The 15000-nt window shown below is 44.9% G+C and overlaps 1 protein-coding gene across 2 annotated transcripts in view; it reads left to right on the forward strand.

Moving 5' to 3' along the window:
- The window catches only part of grip1 (glutamate receptor interacting protein 1), a 125822-nt gene that overhangs the window by 73555 nt on the left and 37267 nt on the right, over window positions 1–15000 (forward strand). For both annotated transcript variants that reach the window (XM_031558182.2, XM_031558183.2), the window contains exon 12: window positions 9325–9511. In XM_031558182.2, coding sequence (XP_031414042.1) covers window positions 9325–9511 — 187 coding nt within the window. The remainder of the gene's footprint in view (window positions 1–9324; window positions 9512–15000) is intronic.

Genomic DNA, 15000 nt, shown 5'->3' on the forward strand with positions numbered 1-15000 from the left:
AGTGTCAAAGTCTGTGTGTGTGAGTGTGTTTCTGCACCTCTGCCAAGCTCACCTGCAGTGCTGCGCTCCCATTTAGTATTCTGCTGCTGTGCGCCGGGTTGTGGAGCGCGGCGGAGGAAATCACACCTCTGGCTAGCCCGTAATTAGATCCTGAAAGATATTTGGCGTTGAGCACTCGAGCACAGCCGCAACACCACGTTCCACCCCTGCCTCACATAATTACTCTGTGATGTCATATGTACCGACACGTAAATAGCGGGGTGGGGGGGTGTCTTGACACTTTTGCAAACATGCAAACCGTAAACAAATGGTACAAGGCTGTCAAACTGTCATTTTCTTGGTGCAAGACCCCTGATGTTTGTTTGCACGGTTTGAAGCTGGTTTCTCGTATTCTGTTCTTAATCAGCAGTTTTTGCATTTCTTTTCTGTTTTTCAATTTTTTTCTGTGGCTCAAGTATTGGAGGCTGATTTTCCTGTTCGATCGTGGTTGCCATGGCACCGCTCGCATGTTGCTGTGCGCAGAGAATGGAGCGTTTGCGTTGATTGAGCTGTAATTTGAGCCTGGCGCGTTTCGAGTGTTCCCCGTCTGTTCCCGAATCATCGTTGTAATCGCCGGGGCTTGAGTCGCCAGACGGCAAACGTCATCGTTAAGAGATGTCAGATTAACACGGCAGACAGCTGCGAGTCGTCCCCACTGTCTCCTGTCCATGACTTCAGTCTGACACACACACACACACACACACACATACACACAAAAACACATGAAAACAGGGAGTGCTAGAAAATGGGATTTATTGATCGGGGACATGTTGCGTGGAGCGCAGGACTTGCTGGGTGGTTCAATTGAAAAACCAACCAATTGCACAGGGAGCGTCTCACGGACGTCAGAGCGCCACACGCTGGCGCAAAAATCAACAACCAATGAATCAACAACCAATTTCTCCCTCAACACCATAGATTGCACTCCGCTCTATTGGTTATCGGCTTTAATGGAAAAACAAAACACATCCGTGACTCACCTTGTAGTTGGCTTGGATAGGTGACATTTCCAGCAGAGATGACCTGATGGAAACTTGCTGGGTGACTTTGCGATTAACCCCTTGTCTGAGGCTGCATTGACAGTGGAGGAGGAGGAGGAGGAGGAAGATAGAGAAAGGTCACAGTATCAGCTGAGTGGACACTTCTGAGATTGATTGACAGCGCTGATGTGAGGGGCTTTGGTGGCAAAACAGCCATTGTGGTACATTGACACTCTGTACCTGCATCAAGTTTGCAGAGGACGTGACAATGAGCCTCTCCTAAGCGAGAGAGAGAGAGAGGGAGAGAGGGGGATTGAAAGAGAAAAATGAAAATCCGAAGCTTTAGAGGCCATTAGGATGGGGAGATGTAGTGTGTGGGTGTGGGTGGGTGGCTGCTGCAAAGTCACCTGTCTGTCTGTGTATGTCTGTTGGCGGCGAGGAACTGCAGTCGTCAGCAACGGGGGGCTGAAACCCTGCCAAAAGATTACCTCATCACAGGGGAGCACACCAACACCAATCACCTGACTCCTCTCAACCCAACCCAGTCTCACCTCACCAATCACCTGACTCCTCTCAACCCAACCCGGTCTCACCTGTCCACCAGCTGGGCTCGGCCATTACCTGACCACCAGCGCATGCGTTAATAACCCCCCCGGGCTCACCTCCCTCACCAGGGGAGCTTTTCCCTTTCCAACCCCCTCTCTCTCCCCTCTCCCCTCTGCTGGGGCTCTGCACTGACCTCTCTGGGCTTAATGGAGCACACAGGCAGAAATGATCATGGTGGGATGACCCCCCCCCCCCTCTCTCTCTCTCTCTCTCTCTCTCTCTCTCTCTCTCTCTCAGTCATTAGCATAATGTAATTGTTAGCTAAAGCTGGGGGGAGTAGCAGAGAGGGAGATTCTCCGTGAGGTTTCAGGTGCTAATAATGCCCACTGCAGGAAAATCCAATTAAGTGTAGATTGCGCCGGGGAGGAAAAGGGAAAGGTCTCATGGTCCACTGCTGTTTCTGCCCCTTAAGGAAGAGGGAACATAGTCCTCAAGGTCTCATGGTCCACTGCTGTTTCTGCTCCTTAAGGAAGAGGGAACAGGGCAGACCTTCAGGTCAGCTTCCCCAAAAAGAACTTCAAAGGCCTCCTCTTCTCTCGTTTTTTCTTCTCTTTCGTTTTTTGGGAACTAATCCTCTTTCTTTAGATGAAAGTTGTTTTTATTTTTTTTGGGGGGGGGGGGGGTGAAGGGGATGTGGCGTGTTGATCCCGGCTTTGATAAGGGACAGCGGAATCGCCTCACGGAAAACTATCGGCAGGGAGAGGAGATTAACAAAAGGCCCCACCTACATGTGTTCTGGTCTGTCTGACTCATCCCTCGATCCGAGGCAAGGTAGGGGCTGTTGATGCCTTCCGCGGGAGGGAGGGAGGGAGGGAGGGAGGGAGGGAGGGAGGGAGAGAGAGAGAGAGAGAGAGAGAGAGAGAGAGAGAGAGAGAGAGAGAGAGAGAGAGAGAGAGAGAGAGAGAGAGAGAGAGAGAGAGAGAGAGAGAGAGAGAGAGAGAGAGATGTTTCCACTGTGATTCATTGAGACGGGCACAGAATGGGAGACCCTTCAGGTATACAAACAGCCCATTCTCCCCGCTGTCCATGCTGCCTTTGAAACACTGTGCAGAATGAAACAGTGCACTGCCTGGGTGAAAAAGCAGCAGCCGGGTTTGTGTAAGGACACCTCCTAGGGACAGTGACTAGTAGCCTACTGAGTGCACAGCCCTATTCAGGACTGAGTGTTTTTTTTTTTTGTGCCAGGTACAAAAGTTTATTCATGCTCTCCGGCGTGTAGGAATCCATTCCCGACGTGCTCTAACCAGCCGTGACCATTGACAAGAAGACAGTGTAACAAAGTTGGTTCATTGTTGCGCTGCAAGGACAAGGGGAGGTGCACGCAGGAGGTGCACGCAGGAGGTGCACGCAGTACAACAGCAGACAAAGTGAAGTGCCAGCACTGCAGCGAAGGCCGGGCGCGGGCAGCACAAAGCAAAGTGGATCCTCAGTAGCACTGTGCCAATCTGCCTCGTCTAAGCTTAATGCAAGCGTCGGATTAACAGACAGGTGCAAACAGCTCAGCTCTGTATAATACAATAGTGTGTTATCAGACCTACAGTTAGCATTCAGTGTGGTATGTAACAGCTACTGAGAAATAGTCTGTATGTAAACTCTAAAGAATGTAAACTGAGTATAATAGGGGTAGGATTGCATTGAGAGTGAGGCACTGAGTGTTGGTGTGAATGGTTTATGTATGTGTATGGAGGAGTGGACAATGGGATTGCCCGTGATGTGGCCTTGCCTGAAGTTGGCTGCAAGCAGCACTGAGAACTACAAACTAAACAAACCATTCTTCAGTTCAATTCCGTTTTATTCATTTATACAGCGCCATCGTCTCAAGGCGCTTAACAGAGCTTTGGCCAAGGCCTGAACCTGATTCTGTTCCTATCACTTTAACAGCTAGTGCCTGGAGCTACTGGTTCCATCTGATCATGTCCAATCATGGACCATGGAACCACCCATCTATGTGACAGTTCAGTGACTCTGAATTTGCACTTGTGGTAGCAAAGGGTCTCGCTGTGCAGACTCAGGTTCTGTCAGGTTTGTGTATTTATTGCTTTAATACAGGCTTTCATAGACACACACACACACACACACACACACACAAAGACAGTTTCATCCATTAAAGTATGTAAAAAAAATGTATTTGACATATCAATATAATAAACAGTAAACAAGGCAATAAAAACGATGGTAATAATAATGTAATGTAGTTACGTTGAAGGGCAGCTGAGCAGTTGGATCAAAGTAGCTGTAGTCTTGAGTTGCCTGGCAGTTCACAGTGATGTAGAATGGAGTCATGTATACAGGCCTGTGGAAAGACCTGTAGGACATACATTGTATTCATAAATGAGTGTTTAGATTCAAGCCTTATTCAACTTCAGTGCCTCCTAATCTAGATCAGTGGATGTGACAGTTTAATGTAATGTGTTTTGCAGATATCAAAGCGTATTGGGTTCTGTAGTCTTTGCACATATAGTATGTAGAACAGAACGGAACAGTTCTGTGTTCCCATCACCTGTGTAAGAACCCAGTAGTGTTCACATCCATGTCCTCAAAATGGCTTTTGAGAGAAGCATCTGCTATAAATGCATGCATAAATGTAATGACTTAGATATATCTAAAGCCACTGATTGACTAAATCAGGTAGAGGCATATTCAGCTAATCAAGAGCAGGTAGACACTTGATTGCCTGATTTAAAGCAGGAGGATTGTGAGATTGTGCCATTAATGCCAGCTCTGCCGTATTATCAGTACCGTATTTTCCGGACTATAAGCCGCTACTTTTTTCCCACGCTTTGAACCTCGCGGCTTAAACAACGATGCGGCTAATTTATGGATTATGATACCTGTGACTGTATACGGTGGCTTTGTGTTTACGGTGGCTTTGTGGAGCTAGGATGCTAGCATGGATGCAGCCGCATGGATGCTTAGCTCCACGCGATTTCTCAGTATCTCTCAATAACTTAACTAATGTCAAAATAACCACAGTCTACCAGCGTAGACAGAACACAACTCAAAACACTTTAGAAAATAAAATAAAAGTTTACAACAATACAAATCCAGTCTTCAAGTTCTTTAGCTCACTGGTTTCAAACTAGCGTCTGTCTTCAATCTAACGTTCTAGCTTCTGATTGACTCTTGCGACTGTGCGCTCTTAAAGCAACAGTGCACTTATCTAACTGGCAAAACTAACTATTGTATTAGTTTTGATATTCATTTTAGCATGTGTAAAGTTAATTTGTTTCAATGTTGCGGTAGGCACCTGCGGCTTATAGACATGTGCGGCTTATTTATGTTAAAAATAATTATTTTTAAAAAATTCAGTGCGTGAGGCTTATATTCAGGTGCGCTCAATAGTCCGGAAATTACGGTACTGTAATCACGTCTCATCATCAAGCTAGTGTCGTGGCCCCCATAGTCAAGTCAAGTCATGTTTATTTATACAGCACATTCAGAAAGGACAGAAGTTGAGCCAAAGAGCTGTACAAATTTGGATGGAACGCAACCAACAAACTGAAGATGAAAAATGCATTAAAACAAGTAGAACGGTCGTCGAGTTTCCAGCAGCACGTCCCCAGTCCCGTCCCAGGTCCCGGAATGGACCCCGTCAGCGGTGACTTCCAAGGGTAGACGGATCAGTTTTTACTGTCAGCTGAGCCAAACAAAGATGACTGTTCCTACAGAATGTCCTCCTCATACCCCAAACACAGGACGCATCCTTTCCTCTCTCTCTCTCTCTCTCCATCCCTCTCTCTCTTTCCCTCCCTCTCTCTGTCAGCCTCCTCTCTTCGTCTCTCCGCTCAGTGAAAAGGTCACCGCATTTAAAACAATAAAACTGTCCCGGGCGGTAAATTCAGCTGCCTTCAGCGGGCCCAGTAATCGTGGCTGAGAGAGGCTGCTGTCCAAAGTCACCGCAGAGCCATGCTATACGAGTGTGTGTGTGTGTGTGTGTGTGTGTGTGTGTGTGTGTGTGTGTGTGTGTTTTGGTGTCTTTGGGACCACACCATGTTCTTCCTGCACTCAGTAGCCCTTACCCCAGGCCAGCGAGGCCGGCTGTGTCTCCTGTGAGGCATGGGGGCTCAGAGGAGGGAAAGGTCACTGCTGAGTATCTGTGCCTCTGGGTGTGTTTGTGTTGATAGAGCGCGCCCAGGCCTGGGAGGAACTCTGAGCTGGGCAGTGGGCAGAGGAGAGAGGGGTCTGGTGTGTTTTTTAAATGACTCTGCTGAGGTGTGTGTGTGTGTGTGTGTGTGTGTGTGTGTGTGTGTGTGTGTGTGTGTGTGTGTGTGTTCGAAATGAAAGCCCAACAGCAAAGCTACATTAGCAGCAGGGCGTATTGGGGGAAAAAAGGCACACACACATGCGCACACTCATGCAAAGATTGACACACACACACAAGTATGCACAACCCTATATGCAAAATCACTCACAAACAGATACTGCCATCACGTAAACAGACTCATATATGCACATGCAAACACACACTCTCACCCACACACATATGCAAGCACACACACACACACTCTCTCACACACACACACACACACATGCAAGCACACAGATGTGTCTATACACATACTCATACCCCTGCTGATTTCAAGCAAACAGACTGACACTCTCACTCACACATACATACACACTTACACACTTACACACTCACACACACACACACACACACACACACACACACACACAGGCATGGCCCCTGTAGGTTTCAGCTGGCAGACACAGAGGCCAGACCCCTGCCAACATCAGTGAGCAGAGACACACCAGCACGACCCCTACAGACTTCAGTCAGCACACACACTAGATGCCCACTGATATGTCAACACACACACACACACACACACACACATATATATATATGATTCCTGTAGACGTCAGTTAATACACACACTCTCACACATCTCATTCCCATAGATGTCCGTAAATACACACACACACACACACACACACACACACGCATTTAGGTCTCCAGTCGGAGCCACAGAGAGCCTCTTTCTAGTAGCCCCAGAGCATTTCTTTGATGATGAAGAGCTGCAGCATGCTGTAGTCAACACACACACACACACACACACACACGCACACACACACCAATGAACCAGAAAAAGAAACAGGATGTCCTCTTTTTCAGTGAAACAGTCCATGGCCATCTCTGTTCATTTTGTCTCAGCATTGGTGTTTTTTCTGAGAGGCGGACTTCATAACCGATGTGATTATTTTTACACCAAACACGCGTGACGCACAACTTATCTTTCAATCTCAAAACTGGAGCATCTTTCAATATCTGCAAGGTCATCCAATCCGGTGCTCGGTGACCTCAATGTGCATGGAAATAAATCAACTTTGAAGTGTTTCTCCATCAGATGTCTGTGTGTGTGTGTGTGTGTGTGTGTGTGTGTGTGTGTGTGTGTGTGTGTGTGTGTGTGTGTGTGTGTGTGTGTGTGTGTGTGTGTGTGTGTGTGTGTGTGTGTGTGTGTGTGTGTGTGTGTGTGTGAGTGCATGCATGTGTGAGTGTGCTGTGCACTTGTGCGTATTCTGGATGCTCTTGGGCTCCCTGGTGATTCCAGAAAGCTCCACTGCACTTTGTGTTGGTGTTGCACAGCCCTGTTTCATCATCACTCTCTCTAACACACAGTCTACCTGTACCCTCTCGTACACACACACACACACACACAGACACACACACACACTCTCTATTTTTGCACACACACACACACACACACTTTCTATCTTTGCACTAACACACACACTCTACCTCATCTGCAGGGTCAGCACGAAGCTAATTTGTCTGTGGTCATCGGACCGAGCTGGCCACAGCCGTGCCTTTGAATACACACACACACTCACACACACACACACAGACACACAGACACATAGACACGTACACATCCACACACACAAGAAAACAAACTCATAACACATTCACTCTCACACACGAGTCATTGAGTAAACACACACACACACACACACACACACACTCTCTCATCTACACACTCTGATAAACATGTTCATTACCAAAAAATGTCTTGTAATTTTTTCTAGTCAGACACTCCTCTGTTGTCGTCCCTAGCCATAAACTCAGTCTGCCGGAGACATACGCCTGCACAGCACAACATTTACACACTTTCCCATAAACCCACTCTCCCTCATACAGACTCTCGTACAAACATTCTCTCCGAAGATTACATTTTATTTGACACGCACACATACACACACTCACACACACACCATTCTGAGCGCGCAGTCAGTGTAATGATGTCTGAATTCAGGCTTGTGTTTGGCATAGCAAGTAGTAAACACAGATACAAACACACACACATATACACACACACACACACACACACACACACATTCTACATCAAGGATTAGAGAGTTTGCTGTCTTCCATTCCCCAGTACTGTCTGTTTCACCGAGCGTAGTGCACAGTCACCCCATTACTGTCAAACTGAACGGTGTACCAGTGACTACTTGCCACGTCCAAGCAAAGATCCTCGCTCTGTAAGAGACAGAGTTGCAGAACATTGCATCAGTCCACCTCTCAAGACCATCTCACTCCAGCTACCCAGAGACGGAGGATCAGTTCCCCGACTGCACTGACCTGTCCTGTCTCCTGTTTGAGCAGGACTAGCACACTCTTTGTTGGAGTCAATCTTAGCCGTCGTCCAGCCATGGGAAATGCCACAGATAGAATATTACAACTGACGCCGTTTCCTGTTGGTTGATGTTTCTGTTCAGCCTGGAGTCTGGCCTAGCCGTGTCATCATAGAGTTGTCCTGGATGAGAGCCGACTGGTTCAGAGTCTTTTACACATGTGGTCTGATTCTGGATCAGCTGTGTCGAGTGCACGGGGTTGAAAAATGCTGAGGTCTCTGTCGTTCAGTGTTCAGGGCCAGTAGCAGTAGATACATATCGTAGCACTTTATTTTCAAAGCACAGGGGACGTTTATAAACTCCTGAATGAATATGCAGGAATGCAATTCAGCAAGAGGACGTGCATGCCACATGCAATCTCAATATGGTGCGCTATGTAAACAAACATATTACTCAGCTTAACCACTGATGAAGATTAAAGAATGGAGCTCTTAATATAAAAAGCCCACCAAGTAAACAAACATATTACTCAACAAACATGATGATGGCAATAGAATGGAGCTCTGATGGGAAAACAAACAGATAAAGACCTTACTTTCCTTATTGCTTGTTGACAGCATTGATTATTATAAAATATTATTACAAATAATAGCATTGATTGTTTTGACATCATTAATACCGATGATAGAAGCTGAAACCCCCTAAACTGGATGTTCCTTCAAACAGCTGCTCCTCCCTCTCCCCTCCATACTGAGACTAGCCAGACAGGTGGTGCACACTGGCAAATGCCGCCGGTCATGTCAACACACACACACACACACACACACACACACACACACGATTTCTGTAAGCATCAGTAAACACCCACGTTCACATATGGATACACACACACAAAGAAGGAGAGAGATAGTCACATATACACACATATGCTTGATTTCTGTAGGCATCAGTAAATGCACACCACCAAATACGCACACACACACACACGAACATACACTCACAAAATATGTTGCCTTGAGCTGTAGTCTGATCCACAGAGAGCCTTTTCCCAGAAACACACCAGTGTAAAAATGGATGTCCTTTCTCCTTACGGTCTGCCCTTCTCTCTCTCCCCTCTCTGCAGTGTCCCTGGCGTCCTCCACCCTGGGGCTGGCCGGGCAGGTGGTGCACACCGAGACCACGGAGGTCACGCTCGTCAGTGACTCCATCATGGGCTTCGGGATCCAGCTGCAGGGCGGGGTCTTCGCCACGGAAACACTGACCTCACCGCCCCTCATTGCGTACATTGACCCCGACAGCCCCGCAGAAAGGTGAGCCTCAGACCTGTTTCATTTAGCAGAACAGAAAACAGGAGAGCACTCTCAAGGAATGAGGAGTTGTTGAAGCTAATCCCTCTTGGGTAACAAACAGTCAGTTGTGGCAGTCAGTATCTGAGCTGTTGATTAGTACATGATTTGAAGGAGCAACATGTGAATGACAGTGGGAGACTTGACTGAATGAGAGTGGCTTTGTGAGTACTTGTCTTGGGTAGTCTTGAGATGAATAGGTGTATGAATGTTTGTGTGAAGGAGTGAGTGAGTGACTGTGTACTGTATGTAAATGACTAAATCGGTGAGATTATGAGAAAATTAGTCCTGAATCGCTGAGTGTATTTTGTTCTGATGTGGTTTTGTTCTGATACCTGTCTATGAAGATTGTTCTAGTCATTTTTTTGAATATACAAAGATCAAAACATTTAAAATATCAATTCAAGCCAGCATTTCGGTAGTACATTTTATGTGAACGCTGCGATATAATGTTCATTAACACTCCTACACACATGTAATCAAAGAAAATGTTAAAACGACAAGAGTGAAAAATCAATCCCATGCTCTCTTGTTTTACTACCGAGAGGGAACACATACAGACTGAATAAACAAAGGCTCTGACATGAGCCTTGATGTACTCCAAAAGTTATGTCAATTTTGGCAGAGGAACAATTCCCAAAGGGTACGCGGCATTTTTTGCGAAACACGAGCGAGTGTGTGAAGTTAATAAAGAACTGTATTAGTGTGAGTGAGTAAACTATTTCTGTTCTCTGGTGATGGCCGACAGTATCAGAGCAGAGCGAAGATAAAAAAAATTGCAGAATAGAGGGCTGTCTGTTATCTTTTTTTCAGAGATCACACACCCATTTCACAATACACACCCAAACACAGACACAATATGCTGTGATATCAACAAAAGCCAGACTGAAATGCCAGACAGAGGCAAAAAAGTAAACAGTGCAGGATGTGGATATAAAAATGACTGTCAGACGATCTGGGTGGAGTTTTTTTCAGTGCAGCTGTTTTTTAAGGGCAAAGAGCCAATGACTATTGAGTAGGAGAATATTTTTGAATGGACTAAATTTCTGTAAAATTGGATACAGCTTTCAGTTCCCCTTCCTTTGAAAACATCTTTTCAAAAACTGAGATGAGGAAGTAGTCAAAGGGGAAAGTGGAGGATTTTCATTACAGGTTACTTCCTCAGTACCTAACACTCAAAAAGCATTCCCATTTAGGACAATCTCACAAAGCCATAAAGTAACATGCATAAACAGTATAATGGTTTGGTTTAATCCCGTCATAAACCTCATCTCTAAACTGAAAATAAGCAGGGTAAGTGTATTTATTTTGCACAATTCATACACATTGGTAGTTCAAAGTGATATACATATGAACAGGATGAGGTAAAGTGCATTACAACAGTTAAAAGATAAAAACTATTTAAAGATAAAAGAGAGCATTACAAATCAGTTAAGAATAATGAATGTAGATTATATGTTGTCTTGGCGCTTAGAATTGAGACAGAAGAGATTAAACAGAATCTATATTTTGACATTGTTCACATTTCCTGCACGGCTTCTAGCATGGCTTATAGTGCTGTTCTGAACATTTACGTAAACATCTTCTCTTGAAATATCATGGTGAATTTGGGGCTCAAACCCTCCGTTTACTGCGGGATTTCCTAAATTTTTCCTGAAATTTCCCTTGACAACAACCATTCTGTTATTAGATCTCCATCTGTGGAGCAGATTTATTCTTCTTATTTCTATACTGTAGAATTGACAGGTCCAGTTATTTCTGGTCACAGATCTTTTGCCAAGTTACTCATTTCCTCAACAGCTCAGAGGAGTCCAAGGGAATAAGGTTGAAATCATGTCACAATGTAAATTTCAGTCATCTCCTTAATGTTTCTAATGTTTGCATTCTGCTTTGATCGTTTTAATTTTTTTCATCCCTATAGCTGGTTTATTTCCTATGTACTTGTTTATGAGAAAATTACAATTAGGAGAAAAGTTGAGTGAGTTTCTCCAATTCTCTGCATGTTTTCAGCAACTTCACAGGTGAGGCATCATTACGTATTCCAAATTCCGTGTAATCAATTTACTGGAGGTGTTTGGCAGGGTAGTGTTAGACCATCTCCAGGGTTGAGGTGACCTGGTTATTTTTATAGAGGTGATGAGTTATGCATTAAGATTCAGTGTCAATGTTAACAGGAATCCCCAGTGTGTGTGTGTGTGTGTGTGTGTGTGTGTGTGTGTGTGTGTGTGTGTGTGTGTGTGTGTGTGTGTGTGTGTGTGTGTGTGTGTTGCATTACTCCTGTAAATGAGAACGATTTCAGATGTTTAACAGTGGCAGTTATCTTACATTGATCATCCTTGGGGACAGGCATTTCTTCCTCCCAGGGCAGCCGACACACACACTGTGTGTGTGTGAATGACTCAGACGCTGTATCTGCAGGGCAAATCTCCCCTGTCGCGGTGACTGAACATTTAATCTATAATCTTAATAATCTGATTATATCCTCAGACAATCCCCCACACACCCCCTCCACCCCCTAACACATCTCTCTCTGTCTGAGCGCTTCACTCCTCCAGTCATCCCTCTGTTCACCTCAGTGTGGACTTAGCGCACACACACACACACACACACACACACACACACACACACACACACACTTTGTCTTTGTTCCTGTTCTCATGTTGAAAAGGGAGGATGATGTATTGAGCTAAAACAGCTATTCCACTTGATTAAAATGGAGGCTGCTGCTGTGTGTGTGTGTGTGTGTGTGTGTGTGCATGAGCATGTGGTGGCTGTGTGTGGCTGTGTGTGTGTGTGTGTGTGTGTGTGTGTGTGTGTGTGTGTGAGAGAGAGAGAGAGAGTGTGTGTGTGTGTGTGTGTGTGTGTGTGTGCGTGCGCGCGCGTCCATGTAGTGACTAGCCCTGCAACATCATAGGCGTTCGACTATGTTAGCTGTAATTGCTTTCTCTGATACCGCCTCAGTATGTCTCCCAGTGAAGTAATTGTGTGTAATGGCTATGTGATTTATAGCCAATCCAGTCTCAGGGTAATTATGGGATGGCACAACAAGTCAAAGCTGTAAGTCCAGCCCCAGATGACAGCCACCATTGTATCAGACCTGCAGAGTCCGATATTAGGTATTATGTGGAGGAGACGCACTGTAGCTGTTGACTGTTGATGCTAGCATGTCTTGTTGTTGGCATGTCTTTTTCTTGGTAATATATGTTGTTGGCCGGGCATATTTGTTGCTGTGTTCATCTCCACTGCTGCCTTCCTGTAGACCAAAGGTTTCATACAGAATTAAATCACTCCTGTCCTCATTATGCTTGGTTTGGTCAGGCAGCATTGTAGACAGATGGGTTTGTGAATAGGCTTAATCACTGTGGTGATTTTTCTTAAATGCAGCACCAGCTCCTCTCCAATGCAAAATAACTGGGATGTTTAGATCTAAAGACTGGTTGTGTAAGTGGGAGAGAGAGAGTAGGATAATGTTACTACTAACTTTCAATATTACAAGCAAGTATTAAATATATATATATATATATATATATATATATATATTATATTAGTATTATTTATATATATGTGTGAGTGTGTGTGCGTTTAAGTATGAGTCTTTGTGTGAGTGTCTCTGTCTTTCAGTATGTCTGTTTGTCTGTCTATCTGCCTCTATGTGAGAGTGTGAGAGAGAGACAGATTATAGGTTATAAATGAGCTGGAGACGTGTCTGCTCCTCGTGTCCTAGCTCTGCTTGTGTGTGAGAGAGAGACAGATAGGTTATAAATGAGCTGGAGATGTGTCTGCTCCTCGTGTCCTAGCTCTGCTTGTGTGTGAGAGAGAGACAGATAGGTTATAAATGAGCTGGAGATGTGTCTGCTCCTCGTGTCCTAGCTCTGAGTGTTGACCTCTGACACCGGCTGGCTGAGCTGAAACAGTGGGCACCTGAGCACCAGACAAGTGTCAAACCCTCCACCTCGGGCAGCACCCTGCCATGTGCCCTCTCGCCCATAGCAGCCTGTGTGTGTGTGTGTGTGCGTGCGTGCGTGCGTGCGTGCGCGTGTCTGTAAGTTTATGCGTGTCGTTGTAGGTGTTTGCGTGTGTGTTAGAGACAGAGAGAGAGTGTGTGAGTGAGGATATGTGCTCTTTTGTGTGTATGTATGGCTGTATGTCTCTAAGTTTCTATGTCTGTGTGTATGTATGTATGTATGTATTTGTGCGGATTCGAGTCGAGTGCTGGACTGTGTACATTTATATAAAATTTCATAGCGAGCAACACATTAAAAGTCACTTCTCCATACCTTGCCAATTATATGTTCACGGATGACGCCCAAACATCAAGACCCACGCGCTGCGGCGGAGACTCTAGTTTCACGCTGTTAGCCACAGACATCTATGAGCCTATCAATGAAATAACCCAACTGCTGCATGTGTTCAACAAACTAACGAGGTTGTAACTAGCTTGCTTTGCACACTTTGCCAGTGACCAAGCAAACACAATCAAACTTAATGATAATAAACTCTAAATATTTCCTTTATATGGTTCACTGAAAGTTATCCACGTAGTATCCACACAGTTTAGTCAACTGTTATTTCATGTTATGAAGCATAATGTTTGCTAGACATGATGAACTAGCAGATAGTTAGAGATTAGCCTGACCAGAGTTTGTAGTGTCATTACACTAAATCTGACCTTTTTTTTAGCCCGGCAACCCTTTCTTTTATTTAGAATTGCCAAACAGAACCTAAATTGCAATGGCATCAACATTCAGAAACTCTGTTAGAGCATTTTGAAACCACATTAAGCCAGAAAGACAAAACATTTCTGACAAAAGCATGCATTTTTACATGGACAGCTAACATAATGCACTGGAACAAAGATGATTGCTTCAGACTGCTTTCAACCGGTGATAAAGAGCTTTGATTGAGAAGCTTTCTATTCACTGTAATGAATTTGATTTTCAGTTGTCAAAAGTGGTGGGGGGCAAAATGTCCCCAGCGTAAATGCCCCCTTGCCCTTTCCTGCAGCACAGAGCGGGCACATTTTAACATCTTTCATAGTGAGGATGCTGACAGGGGCTGCGAAGGTTTACTTCACGGCCATGTTTGTGCGGTCTGAGTAAAATGCGACGTGTTAGTGAAAGTTCATTGTGTCTAATCCTTGTGGAAGCTCCCTGTGGTGCTAAAGGCCTCCTGCAGACTTCTGCTGATAAACACAATATCCTCATATCCTCATAAGGCCATGTAAACATCTCATTAATTTACCAAGGACAAGGCCTGATGAAAAGATGTTTTTTGTCAAAAATGTTACCGGGTTGCTTATTATGTGTTTATTTTGTGTCCTGAATGAGGCAATTAACCTCCACAGAGTGTCTAAATGAAAATGTAATAAAAACAATTATGATACAATTCATGAACTCTAATCAAATACAAGTGAAATAAAAGTGGAGAATCTGAAATGAATGCTAGTTGGATGG

The sequence above is a fragment of the Clupea harengus genome, chromosome 21, assembly GCF_900700415.2.
Source record: "Clupea harengus chromosome 21, Ch_v2.0.2, whole genome shotgun sequence".
Classification (NCBI taxonomy): Eukaryota; Metazoa; Chordata; class Actinopteri; order Clupeiformes; family Clupeidae; genus Clupea; species Clupea harengus.